The 21460-nt window shown below is 40.8% G+C and overlaps 1 protein-coding gene across 1 annotated transcript in view; it reads left to right on the forward strand.

Annotated features, from left to right (window-relative positions):
• The window catches only part of UNC13A (unc-13 homolog A), a 286301-nt gene that overhangs the window by 96115 nt on the left and 168726 nt on the right, over nt 1-21460 (forward strand). Inside the window, exons 4-7 of the mRNA XM_033955982.1 lie at nt 2959-3076; nt 7179-7302; nt 14632-14705; nt 16060-16114. Of these exons, the coding sequence (XP_033811873.1) occupies nt 2959-3076; nt 7179-7302; nt 14632-14705; nt 16060-16114 (371 nt within the window). The remainder of the gene's footprint in view (nt 1-2958; nt 3077-7178; nt 7303-14631; nt 14706-16059; nt 16115-21460) is intronic.

Below are 21460 nucleotides of genomic sequence, written 5' to 3' on the forward strand. Positions count from 1 at the left end.
CACAGACCCTGGGGAAGAACCTATGGAGTTTGGAGAACTTGCCAATCTGTCTGAAGACACAGAAATGGACATCAGCTAAGTGGCAGGGCTGAGAGGTGGGAAGGTTGGTTAATCCTTCTGTAGTTTAAATGCACAAGCTGTGAGAAAGAGGGTTTGTTTTTGAATGCCCTTGCAGGACTTGTGCTGGCGCTGCTTGTGTGAAGAAAAAAAAAAAAAACACGTTTTTTTTTGTGCTTATGATTCAGTTAGCTAGAGTAAGGCTGACTGGAGTTTTTTTGCCAGGATTGGTATGAATACCTGAGGGAAGTAATTGGGGAGAATTCACTTACCAACTAGGTTGGGTTTGTGGGGCCTCTACTGGCATTCTGTTAATCAGAAAGATAATTAGTGAATTCATTTACTCCCCTCCCCCACCAACTCCTCTTGGAGCTGGCTGGAGACAAGCCTGGAAGTCTGTAGGGCTTGGACACAGAGTGAAGCAAAGTGATTATTGGTTCTGTTACCTAGATGAAAGTTTAGGCAACTGCACTTCAGTTTTTGTTTCATGTTTGTACTTTACTTACCTGAACTGCCTGAATGAAGGTAAGAGTGGGAACCTTGTCTTACGGTTCAACTCTATTTTTGTTTATTTGAATTGGATTGTGTTGGGTTGCTCAGATCCTGGACTGCCGGTAAAGCAACAACACCAGTACCACTGAATAAAGTGGATTTGAATGATTATGAAAATTGACTTTTGTTTTGTTTTGTTCCATATTTTGAGAAAGACCCAGCAGGACTTCTTACATTTAAGAAGCACGTCGGAGTAGCGCTGTATGGCGCGGGGATATGGATAAGAGCCCCGTTACAATATGTCCTTTCTAGAATCGATTATTGTAACTCTGTGCAATGTGGAATCTCTTCATTCAATTTACACAGTCTTCAAACACTCCAGAACTCAACAGCAAGATTCTTGTGTAAAGCCAGACTTCATGATCATATCTCTCCATTATTTATACATCTGTACTGACTACTAGTTCAGTTCGGATGCCAATTTTAAATTTTATGCCTAACATTTAAGGCACTTCATTTTTCTCAACCTTCTTACTTAGCATCTATTACACTTCCATACACTCATTCTTGTTCATTACAGCATCTCCTTCATGTTCCATCATTAAAAATTATTAGCACACGTCGAGCAACTTCCTTCACTATTACTGCCTCTACGATATGGAATTATTTACCTTTTCATATCAGGGCAGAAACAAATTTAGACAAATTTAAGGGCAACTTAAAGACCTATCTATTCCTTGACGCATATGATACTTAAATAAATCCAGAACTCAGTCAGAGCAGCCTAATAATTTTTATCCCCCTCTTCCCTTTTGTGACTTCCCTTTTATGTATTCTTTACTTTTAACTTTGTAGTTCCCCCTTATTCCCCATTGTTTTCTGTCTGATTAAGTATAATCTGTGGGTTTAATTGTTGGTGCTGTCTTCCCCTACTTTATTATAAGTTGTAAAACACTTAGAAGCTTGATTTGCGTTTAATCAGAATTTTAATAAACTTGAAACTTGATTCCCTTGACTGTAATAGACTTGTTTTCCTATCCCCTTGACTAGCACTCTATGAATCTATATGATAAGCAACATATTTTTTTAATTTCCCCTTTCTTTTGGAACAACCTTCCACCTTTCATTCGAGCTGAACAATCTTTTCCAAAGTTTAAATCATTTGTGAAAACACATTTCTTCAGGAAAGCTTTTAATATTTCTCTGGGGTAGTTCTTTTTTCCTTTCTTTTGAGTGGACTGGATAGAATAGCAGGTACTTGTATTCCAATTGTTATGGACTTTTAGTTATGTGATTTTTAATTATTTTATTGGTTTTTTTTCATTGTATTTTTGATTATCGTGTTTGATTGTGTTAGTTTTGTTTTTAATTTTGGTGTTCTTTTCTATGAGATTTTAATAATAATAATAATTTATTCTTGTATACCGCCAAAGCCATAATAGTTTGAGGCAGTTTGCAATGAGAAGTACTGGACAATCAGTGAAAATATTACAATACAAATCATCAGAAATACATAATTTTGTAAGTCACTGTAACCTATTGCACTAGCAGGGTATCAAGTGAAAAATAAACATAAACACAATCTGTCAAGGGCCTTTTCCATAGACATGGCATGCGAAAAAGGTCTTGGTAAATCAGGCTGGAGGTATGGCCTTCAGTCTCTTTGGCTCAGTAACCCACCATTGTTTCTATGATTTTGGATCTGGTGTAAGAAAAAAGTATGAGGGACAATGGTTGCACTAATTTTGATTACTACATGGCTTATTGGAAAATTTGGTAATAAGTCATGGAAAGTGACCTGGGCATTGTATTTTAATGTTGGCTTTATATGAATCAGAGGAAGATGAAAAGCCTGAGGTAGCCTATCAGAAGAGATGTTGAAGGTCACAGGTTTAGATTTCACTCACACTTGTGAATGAGATGGAGGATAGTGGTAGGGCAAGAGTTAAGAGGTCACATAAATACAGGGAAAAATGCATGAATATCTGAATAAATTCATGTAAACCGTTCTGAGCTCCCCCGGGAGAATGGTATAGAAATTGAATAAATAAATGAAAAATTGGGAGTGATAGAGAGTTGTTGTTGGGATTGTATTGTATACTATATGGCAACTGGTGTCTCAACTGGCCAATCTGGATGTCCCAGTTTTGTCTTTCTATTGTCATGGTCTTTCTACTGTTTGGTCTGTCATGTGGTGTTTATGTTGCAGGATGTATTTTATTTATTCATTTAGATTTAGCTCACACCTTTTTCAGACACAGAAGGTATTTTCCTATCTCTGGAGGGCTTACAAGTTAAATTGTGTAAGGTTCGGCTTACATCTGATCCAACCTCAGCCTCTCACTAGAAGAGGCTCAAGGGATGAAGCTGTTGGGATTCCCAGCCTAACAGCTTTTCTTTCTGCTACAGTGAAATTAATCGCCTGGACCTGGGGTTGACGGTGGAAGTGTGGAACAAGGGTCTGATCTGGGACACCATGGTGGGAACACTGTGGATCCCCCTGCGGACCATCAGGCAATCCAATGAGGTAAGCCAAAAGTATAGAGAGGACAAATATTTTCTGTTTCTTTGCTAAGGGATGCCCTTCACTACTTTTTCTTCATCATACTTCTCACCTATGACTAGACCCATCACTAGCAGTTTCTTTGTAATTCTGAGTCATGCCTCTTTTGGTTTACTCAACTTGGAACAGATCTTTGAATACAACTTTGGCAGCAATTCCAGACTCCATAAATAGCATTACATAACATAAAAATTTAATTATATATCGCATAACCTAACCGCATAACAAAACAATTATATACCGCATAAGATAATTATATACCGCATAACATAAAAATGTAATTATATACCGCATAACCTAACCGCATAACAAAACAATTATATACCGCATAAGATAATTATATACCGCATAACATAAAAATTTAATTATATACCGCAAAACTTTGAAGTTCTATGTGGTTTACAGGATAAAAGAAAACTGAAAATCACAGTGAAATACAAAACACCAAACTTCCAAATATTTTACAAATAAAAAGGTTTTTAACAATTTCATAAAGTCCTGATAAGAAGCAGAACTAGTTATCAAACAACTAAAATCGTTATCCCAAGTAGCAACCTGAAACGACAATTGTCATTGGAAATATCTTTTATACAAGCAACCTTTAGCAGATGGAAACATAACATAAAAACTCACGTTTATACTGCAGTACTGTTAAGCTCTATGCGGTTTACAAAACAAAAAAATAGATACAATAGATGGAATATGTCAGTTACCCAAAGGATCTAATAAACAGATATGTTTTTAGATTTTGCCTAAAAAGACAACTAAAGCAAGAGTACGCTGTAAGCATTTAGGGCTCCTTTTACTAAAGTGCGCTAGCGTTTTTAGTGCACGCAGCAGATTAGCGCACGCTAACCCTGTGCTATGCGGCTAGAACGCTAGCTCAATGCTGGTGTTAGCGTCTAGCGCCCGTGGCGTTGTAGCCCGCGCTATTCTGCGCGTTAAAGCCCTAACGCAGCTTAGTAAAAGGAGCCCTTAAAGTTCACAAATATAAAATGATCCACAAGATAACTAGGTGCTAGACTATGCGACACTTTATAACATATACATCCAAATTGAAATATCACTCTTGCCTCAACTGGAAGTCAGTGTAGTTTATGATAATAAGGTGTCACATGGTCTGTCTTCTTCAGAATGAATACACTGTGCAACAGAGGTTTTGGGGCATGAATTGTAGTGGGTGTTCTATAGTGATCTGGGGTCGCTGAATTCAAAACTGACCTTAATTTTTTGGTATAACCCTCTGATTTTTGGCAAAATAGCATTAGAATGCAAAAATTAACATTTTCGCTATATTTTCTAATGCTTCAAGCAAATGTTAACAATCTCTGAAATATTAAAACAGTTTGCCTCAAATTAGATTTTTTTTCCCCCCAATAATCTTGGTAGTGATAGTGATGAGCACGGGGAAAGGTTTCACCAGGACATTGCTACAACGGAGAAACAATATCAGGGCAGATGGAATTCATCAATGCTGGCTGAATACTGTTGGTCATTAATTAGAGATGCTCCTAATCTCATTTATAAATGCACTTCAACAGCAAAACGATTCTAGAAAATAATATTTATAGGAACTCTTAAATCGGTGCAATGCGTTATATTATGACTTCTCATGCTATAAATATTTACGATTTGCTCAAAAACTATACGTGACAGGAGAAAATAGGCTATTTTCATACACAGGAGGCCAAACCTCATTTTCTTCTTGCCCCAGGAAAAAAGTTAACATTTGTTGCGCAGTGATATCAATCGAACAGCCGTACTGTATTTTGAATAATACGTAATAAACAGAGCTGAGGCTCAAAACCACAACAAACTTTGGTAATGCTGGAAACTGCTGTGCTCTAGGATGTTTCCCAACTTCAAATTCTGTACTGTTATATCTCCTTTTTAAAAAAAAAAAAATCATTTTTAATTACAATTAAACATATTTCAACAAGATGACTCTTGCACAAGTAATACAGAAGGAAAATCTAAAGTAAAAAAAAAGAAGTCTCCTACTAACTCAATATTAATTAAATATCTTCCGCTTATCAACAAAATTTATTATTTGCCTTCTAAGAAAGATTTAGGAGTACATTCAGAGTTGGAACAAATTAATATAAATGCCCAGAAAAATTTACACACTATGGATTTCCTTCAAATAAGTTTATCCGAAACGTCCGAAAGAACCACTTTACTAGCATCACTTGTATTTGAGCAAGATGTCACTGCTATTTTTCTATTGTATTTATGTAATTCACAAGATTTGTTCTTTGGTTAAAAAAAAAAAAAAGTGTGGATGTTTCTGGATGTCACTGGGCAAAAACAAGAACGAAGAAAATGATTTTGGGTAATGAGATCTGAGGCACTGACTTTAGGTGCCTCATTTCTCTTGACTTATCCTTGTAAGTGTGTGATTAAATACCTAGAAGTAAAATATGTTTTTTATTCACCACAGCAACTGAGAACATTCCTGGATTTGAAGAAATTGGTGACTCGAAATGTTCAGTTGAATTTAGAACTACTGTTATGGAAAGTTAGGACCCTAAACCATTAGGCCTTTTTTATTATTATTATTTTGATTCTAAATTGGTTCTCTTCCCTTTTCTAGGACCTATCCCCCCCACCCCCCCAACTTTTATATCTCCTACCTGATGCCCTGCCTGTCTTGCAAGCAAAACTTCAGGAGGGGAAGATTTCCAGAAGGACTTTCTGTGCAGGCTCATTCCAAAATTGGGATCTGAGTCTATTCTCTCCTAGAGATGCAATCAGGATGTGTACAAGAGAGGAGAGAGCAGAGTAGGCAATGAGAAGTTACAGCTTTAAGGGATAAAGTGATTTTTTTTTTTTAAAACATCAGAAACATAGATAATGACATGAGATAATGATGGCATTTCTAGTCTGCCCATCTATACATCTAGTGAGCTTTAAAATCTTCCTCAGGAACCACTGTGCTTCTAATCTAATCTAATGCTTGGCTTTATATACCGAGACATCAGTCGACTCGATTTACAATAATTAACTTAACAAATAAAAACCATAAAGAATAAGACTAAGTTTTGAAAAATTAATTTTTAAAGTGTTTAGCAAATAAAATGGTTTTTAAAGATTTACGAAAAAGTTGGAGTGAACCAGAACTCCGTAAAAGGAGTGGAAGACATTCCAAAGTTGAGAGAACTTTCTTAAATTGAGTTGAAATATTAAGGAAAATAGACTGATGGAACAAGTGTTGGGTAGATACAACAGTACCTCAAGATAGAGGAGAAAAGACAAAAAAAAAGGAACAGAAAGAGAAACGATCAGTTATTAGGGGGAGGTGCTTTGATATAATGAGATGACAGATGATAGGCATGAAGAAACAGTTGAGTGGGATGATGTTTTGGAGACTAGATTACAAAAAGCAAGAATCTGGCATCAAGGATGATTTAAGTTTCTCTGAAAATCACATTGACTTTGCCTCCCAATCAGACTGTGCTTTGCCTACTTTCCCTCTCCTCTCTTGTATTTAATTAAAGCATATCTTTAATAGGAATCCTCCTGGGCAAGATTTTTACTCTGGGGCTCTGGGCAGGAGGAGTCAGCTAACGGCAGCTGGCAGTTTAATTAATCACTTTGTCTGGGCCATGATCGTTTAGTTTGCTCCTTTTATCAGATGGTTCTTCCTTTCCCTATAGAATACAAAGAAGGGTTCTCTGCTTGCGTGCTGCCTCAGTTCTTCCTTATATAAATGCAGACTTTAGAAGTGTTTTACAGCAGCCGTTCCCTGGTAGCAGTGGTCTCTTTCATTCTTTGATTCATGCCTTGGCTTTCACTGATGTAGATGAAACCTTATCTCTCTCATTTATTTTTTTATGTTCTTTATCTCAGTTTCTTTCTTTCTTTTGCTGTATTTCTCCTTGACTCTCCCTAACACTACCTTTTTATTCATTTACTCCTCCCATCTCTGTGTTCCTCCCTTTGTCTCACCATCTCTCCATCCATCTGTGTGTCTCTGTCACTCCCCTTTTCACTTGTTTCTCCTTCTCCCTTTTCTTCCTATATCTATCTCTGTCTTTGCTGCATTCTTCATCTCCCTCACCCCTAGGAGGGCCCAGGTGAATGGCTAACACTTGATTCCCAGGTCATCATGACTGATAATGAGATCTGTGGAACAAAGGACCCCACTTTCCACCGGATCCTGCTGGACACCCGCTTTGAGTTGCCCCTGGGTAAGTGTGTCTTTTTCCACCTCTTCTTTTCCCTTCTGTGATTTATGATTTATTTTATTTCATATACCACCTTTCCTCAAGGATAACAAGGCGCTGTACAAAAAACATAAAGGAGCAAATTCTCAAAATAGCGCTGTTAGGTAGTTGGAAGTAGGTGCCCTACCACCGCCTAACTTAATCATTTTAATTGGTTACATCGGCACAGTAATTGACTGCGCCGATTAAAAAACAAAACGTTGTTACAAAAATGAAGGCGCCCTTAAGTGCCTCCAAAAACTGCGCCTTTGTCCTGACCAGAGGCATTTAAGGGTGCCTACAGACACTGTAGGCATGGTTAATGCTGGAAGTGGCCTTAGGTGCCCTTAGGCGCCACTGTAAATGTGATTCTTGTGGAAGGTAGGTGCTGGAAATGTAGGCCTTTAAAACCCTGGCCTACATTTCTGACACCTGCCTTTCAGGTAGTCGCAAGTCTCAAAATGTTACCGTCACGTGATTGACACATGATCGGCAGCTGTTTTGTAAGTGACTGCCAATAACAATGCCATTTGCAGAATCTGGCCCAAAGAGGCTGATAATCAGCCGGCAGCATGGTTAAAGCCTGCTGCCGGCATTGACCCTGGAAATTCAAAGCTGTGCTATATCCAACAATATAGGGGCTGGAGAAACAGCAGGGAGGGAGGTAGAGACGGGGCTAAAGAAACAGCATGGAGGGAGGGAGGGACAGAGCTGAAGAAACAGCATGGAGGGAGGAAGGCTGAAGAAACACCATAGAGGGAAGGAGGGATAGCTGGAAAAGCATTATGGAAAGGAGAGAGTGCAAGAGAAAAGAGAATGAAGTGGGGTAGTGCTTGATGGGAGGGGAGAGACAGAAACAGCAGGAGAGGAGAGTGGAAGGAGAGAGAGGGGCACATGTGGGGGGGGGAGGGGTTAGAAGGAAATAGAGAAAAAAGAAAGCACACACAGGAGAGAAGATTTGGAAGGAGAGAGTTAAATAGAGAAGCACCCTGTAGGGGAAGAGGGTTGGAGGAAGAGAAAGAGAGAGAGAAGCACCAAAAGGGTACAGAGGATGGGAAGGGGGATCAAGGAAATGGGTAGAGCGTGGGCAGGGTTGTGGGTGGAGTATGGGCAGGGATGTGGGTGGAGTGTGGGTGGGGTCAAGTATCCTCTTTTTGTCTTCACAAATATGGTAATCCTAGAAGAGGTAAGGAGTATGCTGGTATGGAATACTTTCTGAGTGAGTGTTAATAGTTTATGTTGGATCCAGAAAGCAATGAAAAGCCAATAGTGATGCATGAATAAAGGAGTGATACATTCAAATCTGGTAGCATGAGAAGAAATCCAAATAGTGATGTTCTGGATTGTTTGAAGACAGTGAATGAGATATTGTGGAAGTCCTGAGTAGATAATGTTGCAATATCACTAGAGCATAGAGGAGTGTCATTTGAGAGGTTTAATCTAGATAGGATCTTCAGGGCTATTACTTACTCAGTGCACAGCTGCTCTCACATGCCCAAGTCCATCAGAATCAAAAAAATATGCTATGGGGACCTTTCTTCAGTTCACTAGTAAAAAGATGTGAAACCTGGCTTGACTACAGTGAGAGCAATGTGTGACAGAAAAGCAGCATTTGCTAACCAGTTTCTGGTTCAGAGGCAGAAACAAACTATCTAAGGTAGACAAAACACAAATCTAAGACTCAATCCTTCCGATGGTAACGGAAGACACTAATTTCAGTACGATGCAGAAAAAAAAGCAGATCTCAAACGAAATGCTCCAAAACAAGATTTCTTTATTAAAAATAATCACCTGTCGTGTCAGTTCATTTTATTTGATATAGCGCACATAAAAAAAATAAAATTTAAAATCTCTATGCAGTTTACAATAAAAGCATAAAAGGGGGAGGGGGAACAAAAAAAAATTGCAAATGAGAAAAATGATACAAGCCTAACAAAAAAACTTGGGAAAAACTAATGTGGGGAAATTACATAACTTTGAGGGTTAAATGGGGTGGACAAAACATAAGGATAAAGGAAGATGCCATTTTTAGTTGGTATTCCATCAGAGCAAAGAAAAAGCTCATTGTTAAAGGCTTGTACAAAATAATAGGCTTTTAATTGGGCTTTGAAACTTGACAAAGAACTTTCAATACAGAAATAAAAAGGGAGAGAGTTCCACAAGGTTGGGGCCATAACTGAGAAGGATGAATTTCAAGAAATAACTGTCAGAAGGAAGGAATGATCAACAGATGCTGCTGTGAGAAACACAAGGATCTCTGTGGGGGATACTGAACCAAAAAAGAAGAGAGACCAGATGACTGAATCTGAAAAGAAAGAATCTTATACTTGAAAGGAATATGATAAGCAACCGGGAGAATAGGTTAATCTTTTAAGAGTGGGGTTACCGTTACATGATCAAATTTTGAGTGGCTGTAAAGGAGTTTTACTGTGGCATTTTGTACTAATTGTGATTGGTGGAGCTAATAAATAGGAAGACGATTAAGAATGGAATTGCAATAATCAAGTTTAGAGAAACCAGAGAATGTAACAAAATGTGGAGAGAGCCTGTATGGAAGGCCTGAGTAGATAATGTTGCAATATCACTACAGTATAATCTCGTTATAACGGACTCGCTTATAACAGAACCTCGCCTATAGCGGACGAGGTCCACTGGTCCCGGCCATGCGCCACAATAAACATACAGAAAATCATCGCATATAGCGAACTCGCATATAACAGACTTTTGGATATAACGGACAACCAATTTGGTCCCCAGAGCTGCTTTTAGCTGTAGTTTTCTTCGGCTATAACGGCATGCAGGCTCCGCCTACAAGGCGCGTGGCATGCCAGTGATATACTGTAGTATAAAAATGCAGCCCAGAAGAAAATGACAAAGTATTTTTCTTTCCAGTACAGTACGACATAATGCTTTAGAACATCTTTTAGTGTTCTGGTTTTGCAATCATTTCGTGCCATACCAATGTTTTGCTGAGTTTTGTCCTTGATGCTGCTAATATGGTTGTGCAGTGACTGTTGTTCATTGATTGTAAGTTATTTCAAGTTGACCTAAATAAAGTTTTTAAAAAATGCAACTCTGGATATAACGGATCGTTTTTCCAGGTCCCTTGAAGTCCGTTATAGCGAGATTATATTGTAGAGCAGGGGTAGGGAACTCCGGTCCTCGAGAGCCGTATTCCAGCCGGGTTTTCAGGATTTCCCCAATGAATATGCATGAGATCTATTTGCATGCACTGCTTTCAATGCATATTCATTGGGGAAATCCTGAAAACCCGACTGGAATACGGCTCTTGAGGACTGGAGTTTCCTACCCCTGCTGTAGAGCATAGAGGAGTGTCATTTGAGAAGGGGAATATTTTACGAAATATACGGACCAAAAATTCATGTTTCTCTATAGCTAGACCATTTATGTGGAATACATTGTCTGGTACCTTACGGTTTTGTAGAAATCTATTGCAATTTAGAAAGTTGCTTAAGACCCATCTGTCTGTTCAAGCTTTTCTAAGCTAATATCCTGCTTCTTAAGTTAATACTTTATCTTCTGAATATCATATTTTCTGCAGGTTGTTAGATTTGTGCTGCTATGTTGAAGTGATGTAGTAGATGAGTGGTTGAGATGTAATTTATAGGCTGAGATGGTATAAACTGGCCTGGTGTGTCTGGTAGTGCTATAGAAATAATTAATAGTAGTAGTAGATTTTTGCTGATGTACTGTATATACTTGACTATAAACCTAGATTTTGGGGCAAAAGAAAAGGCCCAAAAATGGGGGTCTCGGTTTATAGTCGAATCTTACTACTTAGCATTTCTAGACATACACAGCATTGTACATTAAACATGTAAGAGATGATCCCTGCTCAATAGAACTTATAATCTAATTAAGACAGACAAACAACAAATAGGAGTTAGGGAAATTCTCAAATAGGGAATGATAAAACAGACATGGACCCATCTCAGGCCTCTCCCCAGGCCTACCTTAAACACCGCTGGTCCAGTAGTGAACCAGGGCAAGAGCAATCCTCCTATGCTCCTTCCCCGTACAGTCTCACTACTCAAAATGGCTGCCATAAGTTTCAACAGTAACTTTGTGAGACTAGCATGAGTTCGGCTTATATTTGAGTTAACCTTTTTCCTTCTTTTAGGGGGAAAAAGCTTACCTCGGTTTATATTTGGATAGGTTTATATTCAAGTATATAATTTTTAAGATGTTTAAATCCTGAAATGTGAATGTGATACAGTGAGCCACCTTGGATAAAGGTGGATTAAAAATGTCTTAAATAAAATAAATTAATGAAGAAGTACATAAGAACATAAGAACTGCCATCTCCGGATCAGACCCATGGTCCATCAAGTCCGGCGATCCGCACACGCGGAGGCCCAGTCAGGTATACACCTGATGTAGTTTTAGTCACCCATATCCCTCTATGCCTCTCATAAGGATATGTGCATCTAATTTGCCTTTGAATCCCAGCACAGTGGATTCCTTGATAACCTCCTTTGGGAGAGCATTCCAGGCGTCTACCACTCGCTGCGTAAAACAGAACTTCCTGACATTTGTCCTGGACTTGTCCCCCCTTAGCTTCAAACCATGTCCTCTTGTCCGTGTCGTGTTGGACAATGTAAATAATTTATTTTCCTGCTCTATTTTATCGAGATAGAACGGATACGATGAAGAGCAAGGAAGGAAGAAGAGACCACTTTTGAGATGTGAGGGCAGAAGGATAAGGAGTTGTCAAGCACTACTCCAAGAATCTTGTTAGATTCAAAAATGAGAGAGTAGAGCCTTTCATTGAAAAACTGGGTGGATTAGAGCTGCTTCAGGGGTATAATACCAGAAGTGGGTATGTTTGAAAACTTACAATCCCATCTTAACTATGAAGAATGCTCAGCAGTACAGTGCTTTAACACAGACAATTCTCAATGGAAAAGAGCTGGTGTTATACCCCTGGAAAAGACCTTGAATGGGCAAAACATAGACCATGTTGGGTGATTGTTTAATTACTGAATTTGGTTTTAGAGCATTTCATTTTGGATCTGCTTTTTTCTGCATCATTTTCATGAAAAGAATTGACCCAAAGTGGTTTCTTAAAAGCCTCTCTATTGTTTAATAATTTACACACACACACCTTTTTACCAAGTTGCACTAGAGGTTTTTAGTGCAGACCGGCGAGATAAGTGCTCCGACACTCATAGGAATTTGGAGCATTTACCATATCGGCTTGCGCTAAAAACCTCTAGCGCAGCTTGATAAAAAGGGACCAATGTAGGACAAAAGTATTATTCTCACAAACCTCTTTAAACAAAAACCAAATAATGGGATGTTTTATAGAATTATACCTATTTCAAGTACCAATGTTTCTTGGATTCACAATCATTTGTCCTCTATTATTTAAAGTGAAAACCATCATCACCACTCATATATGTTCAATATCACAAAGAAATTTAAAATCAAAGCTAGGCAATCACTTATCTGATCATCACCACGGAGTCCAGACAGAAAGGTCCTGATTCTGGAAATGGCGCCCCGATTGTAGTCGGCAGTAGGCATCCTACCACCATCTAATGGTCCAATCGGGACTTATGTTTTTAAAATATCGGTGCAGCAATGGACACCTACAATGTAGGCATATGACTCACGTCTATGGAAACATCTAGGTATGCCTATGGACACCTAAGGCCAGCTTAGGCCTGGCTTATGCCGGATGTGGCCTTAGATGTCCATAGGCATGCTTAAGCACTTCTGTAGGTGTGAGTCAGATGCCTTAAATGTAGGCCTGTAAAATGCTGGCCTACATTTAAGGCATCTCTCCAAAAAATAGATGAGATTCTGGATGTGGCGCCTATTGTTAATTGACACACGGTAGGCGCCTACCGTGGCAGGTGCCATTTCCAGAATCAGGCCCAACACCCACACATTAATCAAGCTAAAAGCTGGAAAATGCACAAAGACAATGGGTTCTGACCAGTGGCGTGGTAAGGGTGAGTGGTATCCGGAGCAGTAGTGTCCCTTCCCTGCTCTTTTCCCCGCCCCTTCCCTTTCCCTTTATAACTTCGCTGGCGTGAACAGCATTACCATGTCAATGTCGGTTCGCCCTTTGATGTCACTTCCTTGTTGTGGGTCCCGGAAGTGACGTCAGAGAGAGCACCGATGCCGACGTGGGCAGCAACTTCGTGCTGGGGAAGTAAAAAACGTACGGGGAAGGCAAGGGGTTCACACGTGTGGCAAGGAAAGGAGCGAGGACCGGAGAGGATGAGGGGGGCTGCACCCTTAGGAAGACCGCGCCTGGGGCGGACCTCCCCCCCTTACTACGCCACTGGTTCTAGCAACAGTTAATGCATGCTCCCAGGGTTTGCCATCATTCAAAGGTAATCACCGTACAACTTGCATTTTGCATATGTGCCATTGATCAAATGGGCTTTAATGGACAATGTGGTCTATTGAGCTGGCCTAAAATAATTAGGGATGTAAGCCTTGATAAAACACAAAAGTGAAACATGTCGGTGAATATATCCCTACGTTAAAGACCACAAAGCTAAGTACTCTTTTAAAGTGCATAATTTAATAAATCTATATATATTAAGATATTGGTGAAAATTTATACCTAATTATTGAAGATCCAGTGACGAGTAGACACATCAATATTTAGGCAGTGAGAGTTTTCCAAGCCTAAGGTGGTGTCGCTAAAGATCTGGCTTGAAATTATTTGAAATGAGGAGTGCAATAGGTGTGCTATAGATTAGTACATCAAAACTGAATATACTGGAGTTTTCCTCATTAAAAATAACAATAATAAGATAGAAGTGCTATAAGTGAATTAGATTGATCAAATGGGACCATACATAACCAATAATAATAATAGCAATAACATTCCTTACCAGCCACTCCTAGCATGATGTTTAAAATAAGATGGGAGCACACAACTGTATTTGTTTTTGGGTCTCCCATTCCTGCTCCTCTTCTTCCTTCTTTCTCTCCGCTTTTTCCCTTTTTCTCCCCTATTTTCCATCAATCTCTCTTTCTCCTCTGTTCACTACACTGTTTCTGCACTACCTAAGGAATTGAGGGTTTCTTTTAGGAAAGGCTATCTCTTGTAATGGAGTGCCATCATTTTAGGGGTACATAGCTGTGATGTGTACAGGACAGGCCACTGGGCATATAAAGCGATGAGACCTTTGGAGATAATTGGGGTGTTTCAAAGATGCAGCAATGTGAGTACTTGCAGGTTTTTTTCAAGGTGTTAACTGATGTGAACAAGGAAAGCAGAAATGAGTGGACCTTTAAATCTAATGAGATTTTACAAATGTTCTTTTGTAGATATTCCTGAGGAAGAAGCCAGATATTGGGCGAAGAAACTGGAGCAGCTGAATGCTATGAGAGATCAGGATGATGTAAGTAAGAAGGACCTGGCAGCAAAGTTATAGGGAATAGGGAGAGTAGCCAGAATACACTTCTCCCTCCGTATCTGCAGTTTCCATATCTGCGGATTCGCTTATTCGCGATTTTTCAGCTGCTGACTCTGCCCCCCTAATTTTCAACACTGAACCCAGCGTTTCACATTGGAAATTGCTGCTCCCGGTGGTTTCTAAAGGAAATCACTGTTCCCAGCGTTGGACGGAACAAATCACAGGTCGGGTTATTCACGATTTATTATCGTTTTCAGGTCTATTTTACCGAAAAACCGTGAATAACATGCAAAAAGTTATTTGCGGTTTTTCGGTATTCACGGCTATGTTCTTCTGCCCTCATCCCCTGCAAATACAGAGGGAGAAGTGTATGTTCATTTTGGGTCACTTCCTGGGTCATTTCCAGGAATGTTTATTTTGTTTGTTATGGAAGCTATGTTGTCGAGAGTGTGCACTGTTTGCCCAATAGCATATGCATGTACACACATGCACGATGGTTCGCATATGTACATACTATCTGGAAAAGAGTGCATCCTGGGGTCCTTTTACTAAGGCGCACAACCGATTTAGCACGTGCTAACGATTAGCGCGTGCTAAATGCTAACACATCCATAGAATATAATGGACGCATTAGCATTTAGCATTTGCTAAATTAGCTAGTGCACCTTAGTAAAAGAGGGGGGGCCTCTTTGCACATGGTGAATACTCTTTAGGAAAAGTGTTCTCGTTTTGCAAATAGTAACATAGATGGCAGATACCCATGTGGTTCATCCAGTCTGCCCAGCAGTCACATTCATTATCAAAGCATTATCGAACCAACAATCCAATAGTATAATTACATCATTTTGTTTGCTAAAGTTCCATTATACAATGTGTTCCCCTCCCCCACTGAGCTATACCAGACTCACTCTCATATAATATGAATGTGGTCTAAAATTCACATACAAAGGGGCCGCTGGAAAGTTCTCAGCCCACCCAAGAAGAGAATGATGTGAAGCCATGGGACTTACAAGTTGTTCCACACTTTTCTTGACACTTTTCATTTCAATGAGGCAAATGTATCTAGTAAATGGGCACAAATACAGGGAAACTAAGCCATTGTGACATCACCAATGAGGTTGGCTCATAGGCTTTGGTGGAATGAGGCATTATGACATCACAAAACGAGGGGCCACTGAAAAGTTCTCAGCCCAATCAAGAAGAGAATGATGTGAAGCCATGAAACTTACAAATTATTCCACACTTTTCATTTCATTGCATGAGAGTCTCACTGTTTAAGGAAAGGCTCCTACCACATCTGGTCACATGTCCTACCACCCCTGTGCTTTTTTTTCTACAGTACCCGTTTCAGGAGGAGCAGGATAAGCCATTGCCAGTGCCTGACTCCCAGTGCTGTAAGTACCGTGTTCTCTCTTTCTGTGCAAGCGCTAGAACTATCTCCAAACTCAGAACCAGAAAGCAAAGAAACCAGATCCAGAAGACCAGCCACTGTTGGTTCTGGTCATGGCAATGCTCCCTTTTGCCAGGACAGCCAACTGGCTTGTTTGCTTGCCTTATTAGAATGGGGCTGTAATTTTCTACTCATGACACTAGGAGGGATGTAGGAGGCACTAGCATCAGACAGTAATGTTGTCATGGGAAACCCTGTCAGCTTTCATCCCTTTAGGAAGGTCACGTGAAGTACCTGCCCCTTTCCTTCCACTCCTATCCCTTTCTTACACCCACCCCTCCTGCATGCTTTTGTTCTTTGACTTTGTGGGACACAGGACAGTACAACCACTCCCATTTGCTGAGAATCTGGGAGAGAGATCCTCCCGTTCTAAATCCAATTCCAAGATCTTGTCTAACCCCTTAGCCCTGTGCTTGGAATGCTTTGGTTAAAGAGAACCAAAAGAGAGGCAAAAGAGCAGGAAAAGAATAAAATCAACACAGGAAGAAATAGGGGGGGGAGGATGAAGGAAGAGAAAAAAGAGAGAAGGAAAACAATGATAGAGAAAAAGACAAAGGCGCAGAGTGAAAGAGAGAACTGCTGTTGGCTGAAATTGCAGTTGCTCATAGGAAAGCTGCCAGTTCATTTTATCCAACCCAGCAGTGGTAATTTGTTTTGATTAATTATACTTTGTGGGTGGATATTAGAAGGAACATAGTGATGGGAATTGACCTGAATCAATCAAACTGTTCCAAAGGGCTCTCGGCTGTCATTCCCACACAGCAGAGCACGTCCGAGGAACATCCCACCGCTGAGAAAAGGTGGTTCACTTTTCTCCATCTCAGAGTTGTGGGGGGTAAGGAAGGGAGTGGGCTGTCTTTGGAGCTTGTTCTGGTCTCCTGTTTCCCACCTCATCAGTCGGCTCTTGCATTCATTTTTGCTCACTCCTGCTCAGAAGATGGGGAGAGGTCTGTGTGAGATGAAGGGAGGTAGCTTACTGAAACAGTAGAGGTCAGGCACCTGCTGAAGCCTGGAAAAATCATCCAGTGGTATAGTAAGAGGGGAGGGGCAGAGCGCCCCGGGGGCCATCTTTGTGGGAGGCGCCAGTGCCTCTCTTCCTCTGCACACACACACCTCTTTAAATGTCCGCTGGCACGAGCAGCATCTTCCACTTGCTGCTTGTGCTGGTGTCAGTTCCTTTCTGACATCACTTCCTGGTCACAAGACCAGGATGTTATTTCAGAAGGAAGCAGAGGCAGGCATGCTGACAAACATTTCAAGAGGTATGCAAGGGGTGGGGCAGGGTGCCCAAGCAGCAGAGGGAGACACACTGCATGGTGATGTCATTTCTCACTGCCCCGTACGCCAATCTTCCTCACTACGTCACTGCCATCATCACCGAATAAGAGGCTTTCTTTACCTCATGGCTACAGGGACCCCTCTGCGTCCACTCTCTCTCTCTCTCTTTTTCTCCCTCTGACACAGTTTTCTGTTTTGTAATTCTTACTTTCATGGTGTGACACAGATATTTCCTCATTCATTTACAAAGAGGATGAGTGAGCTTTTGGGGAGAGAAGGGAAAGGATGAGAATTGAGGAAAGCCATGACTTCATTAAAAAAAAAAGTTTCCCAGCAATCACAGGAACATCTGTCAGAGTAAGCCACATGGACATAAAAATGCCATCCTTTCTTTTGCAAACAGCACCTTCTCTTACCCCTTATTATCCTCTCCTATGACCATCCATCATCCCAGTTCTGCAACACTAGGGCTGCTGGAAGCCTTCTCACATGGTGTTTCTACCTGTAAAGCTGCAGGGACTTTGTGGAGGCTGAGGGAATCCCTACTCCCCCAACCTTTGAATCGACCATTCAAGTGGGTGATGTCATTGACGGCACCAACACAGATAGTTCTCTCAGAGCTTGGAAGAATCTTGAAGGTTTCTCTGAGCAGGCTGCTTCTGTGGTGATGCCCCTTACACATCTGTCCTGTCTAATTTCATTCATGGTTTTAGTCACTTTTCATTTTTAATTGCAATGTAAGTGAAGAGACTTTTATTCCTTTCTTGCATTTCCTGCCTGTTTCCACCCCGTGTTCCTTTGGCATCCCTCCCATCCCCCTAAAGAAAAGAATAAAAATTTGAGCTTGACCTCATGAATTGATTGTTTGCTATGCCTGAGGTCTTTGAGAAGTGCTTCTATGGGTGGAAAATTATATCACAAGCACCCACCAAAAATGCTGTTGCTGCCTGAGAATGGACTATGATGCCTTTAACTACTCCCCTTGTGCCAAGATGTCACTGACGGCAGGATACTTCAGAAACTACACAATGAAGGACTTTCAGTTTTCACCATTAGACTTTTTCATACCACAGGGATTAAAAAAAAAAAACTGTACAAGAAGCATCTAAGAGGCTTCATCACCAAGTAGGAGTAGAAAGAAGAGGTCACTCAATCTTGAAGAGTTGTTCTTCCTCATTAGGCACCAAGAAGGAGGCCCATCCTCCAAAGAATTAGCATGCGTCAAAAAATAGAAATGACTGTGAAATGTTGCAGGGATCCCTGGCACAGGAGACAGCAATGATAAAATATAAATTGTCTGTAGCACAGGATAGAAGCTTCAATAGCCTACAGCGCCAAGAGCTACTGGCACCAAAGAAACTGGTACAGAAATCGCAGCCTGTACAGAAAACCTCAGTGCACTTATCTTTACACGAGAGTCTCACTGTTTAAGGAAATGTGCTCGGCACAGAAGCCTTCAGCATAGCTAGTGCAAAAGGAATAATATTCGCAATGCATATAATTCCTCACCTAGGTCTGCATCAGAACTTGTAGTCCCAGATTTGTTTTTCTCTATGGAGGTTGTGAAAAAAATGTTGTAAGGAATTCATAAAGCCTTTTATCGGGAATATGCTAAAGCTCTTTTTATAAAAGAATAAATGAGGTGCTTCAAGACCAGCTCTCTCCTCCCCTTCATTCTTGCAAGTGCTTATTCTATCAGTTTAAGTCAAGGCCATACTTCATTTTCAAAGAATTCATAGGGCAGTTTTATCAGAGTGGTCACCCCTGGAGCTTTCACCTCCCTTGCCCAGAAGTATTTCACTACTATAGGATCTCACATATCCAAAATTGATTTGGAAAAATGGCCAAGTTCCCTTTATGTGTCTGGAGGATACAGAACCTACAGCAGACATAGTTTGACACAGTGGTACTACCTATTCATAGAATACTCCAAAAAGCTTCATGGCAGAAGACAATTCTTGTGCTCCTTTAGCAAAGAAGCTAGCACGTGCAGAGATTAACAGGATGTGCAACCGGGCACATCATTTTCAGGTCATGGAACTCACCTTGAAGAGGGCCATGCCTTCTAGGGAACAGTCCAACACGTCACCAGGAAAAAATATGAAAACTCCGGCCATTATCTGTACAAAGAGATATGATAGAGACGTTTAAATACCGACATGACGTAAATGCGCAAGAGTTGAGTCTCTTTCATTTGAAAGGAAGCTCTGGAATGAGAGGGCATAGGATGAAGTTAAGAGGGGATAGGCTCTGGAGTAATCTAAGGAAATACTTGTTTACAGAAAGGGTGGTAGTTGCATGGAACAGTCTCCCGGAAGAAGTGGTGGAGACAGAGACTATGTCTGAATTTAAGAAAGTGCGGGATAGGCACGTGGGATCTCTTAGAGAGAGGAAGAGATAATGGTTACTGCGGATGGCCGGACTAGATGGGCCATTTGGCCTTTATTACTGTCATGTTTCTATGTTTCAAAGCTGTGTTCAAGGAGTGTACTCCCAATATTCAGCTGGTGGCAGATGGCATTTTCTTGTCCATTGCCAATACTAACAATGGAAATTCAGTGCCAGTCCCTGTCTGGGATTAAAAAAAAAAAAAAAAAAAAAGCCAGTTAGCACATGACTGATTAAGTTAATATTCAGATTTAACCAGCCGTGGGTTAGCAGATAAGGATAGGACAGCTATTTTTGTGGTCTTTTATTATCTGCTAAACATGGGTGGATACACCTGAATATCAGGATGTAACTGGACTCTGCCCCCCCTGAGCACCCCTTGGAATGGCATCCCCCCTCCCCCCCACCGTTCCAAATAGCCAGCTTAAAGTTTGGTGCTAACTTGTCATTTTCAGCAGCACTAACCAGTTAAAAGCTGTTGAAAATGACTGGATAGCTGCAAACATTTGAGTTAACTGGTCAACTGCCAGCCAGTTATTTCGCTTTGAATATTGGTTTGGTAGTTTATATGTACAATATATGCATCAGTGTCCCCCAGAAGCTGAATCTTTCCCTCAGGAGAGCAAGAAGGCTATCATGGCTCAGCAAATCTGGTCTTTATGAGGTTTACTGCAGCAGATTTTCCCTACAGAGGAGAAACGTCCTTTGGTGATAGCATCCAGATTCTTGCACAAAAGGTGGGAAGTGCAATTATCTGCAGAGAAGATATTGCTAGCATCCAGGACAAGAGTTCTGAGGCCCTGTCAGAAGGGGCAGAAAAAGGCCAAGATTCAGATATCTATAGTATTTATCGTAGAATCTCCTTCCGCCTGATATTCAGCATTTTTTAGCTGGCCAGGAACAGCTTCTGGTCAGCTAAATGACACTTAGATTCCAAAGCACTAATATTCAGTGCAAGATGGCCACTAAATATTAGCTGTTAGTGCCTAGCAGGTAGCTGGCTATGTCACATGACTTAAATGACTATTCACAAACTTCAGACTGCTGGCCAGCCAAATCAGGCTGCTTAAATAGCTGGTGTATCTTTTGCCACTATAAACTGAATATTGATATGGCCAGCTAAGTTTTTAGTGGCCAAAAATAGACCAAATATTCAAAGCCAGGCAATGTAAATGGTACTGCATTGAATATCTGGGCTCAGCCTGACAATGTCCCGTGGTCTGAATATCGGCCCCCTTGTCTTTTTGAGAACAGATAGCAACCCTTTTGAGGTACAACCAACCTTTCACAAAATATTCAGCTGTTTCTGCCAATGGGAGGAAGTCTAGACAGTGGAGTACCAAGTTGCGGGGTGGTGGGTTCGGTCTGCTTCAGTTGCAGGCAGTATGGGGATGATTTAAGCAGTCATGGATCCGTAATCTAGAGGTGCACGACTGTTGACTGTGCTGGTCTCCAGCAGACCAGCAGAGCTGACAGCCTCACGTCTGTAGACTGTGGCTCCACAACTGCTCAATGCATCCTCTAGTGGAAGGAGAGTGGGTGTGAGGGGTGTGATATGTTTGGAGGAGAGGGGTGCTCCACCCTAGGTGGCAACCAAGTGCCACTGAGCTGGAAGTTTTCAGCA

The sequence above is a fragment of the Geotrypetes seraphini genome, chromosome 8 (assembly GCF_902459505.1).
Source record: "Geotrypetes seraphini chromosome 8, aGeoSer1.1, whole genome shotgun sequence".
Classification (NCBI taxonomy): Eukaryota; Metazoa; Chordata; class Amphibia; order Gymnophiona; family Dermophiidae; genus Geotrypetes; species Geotrypetes seraphini.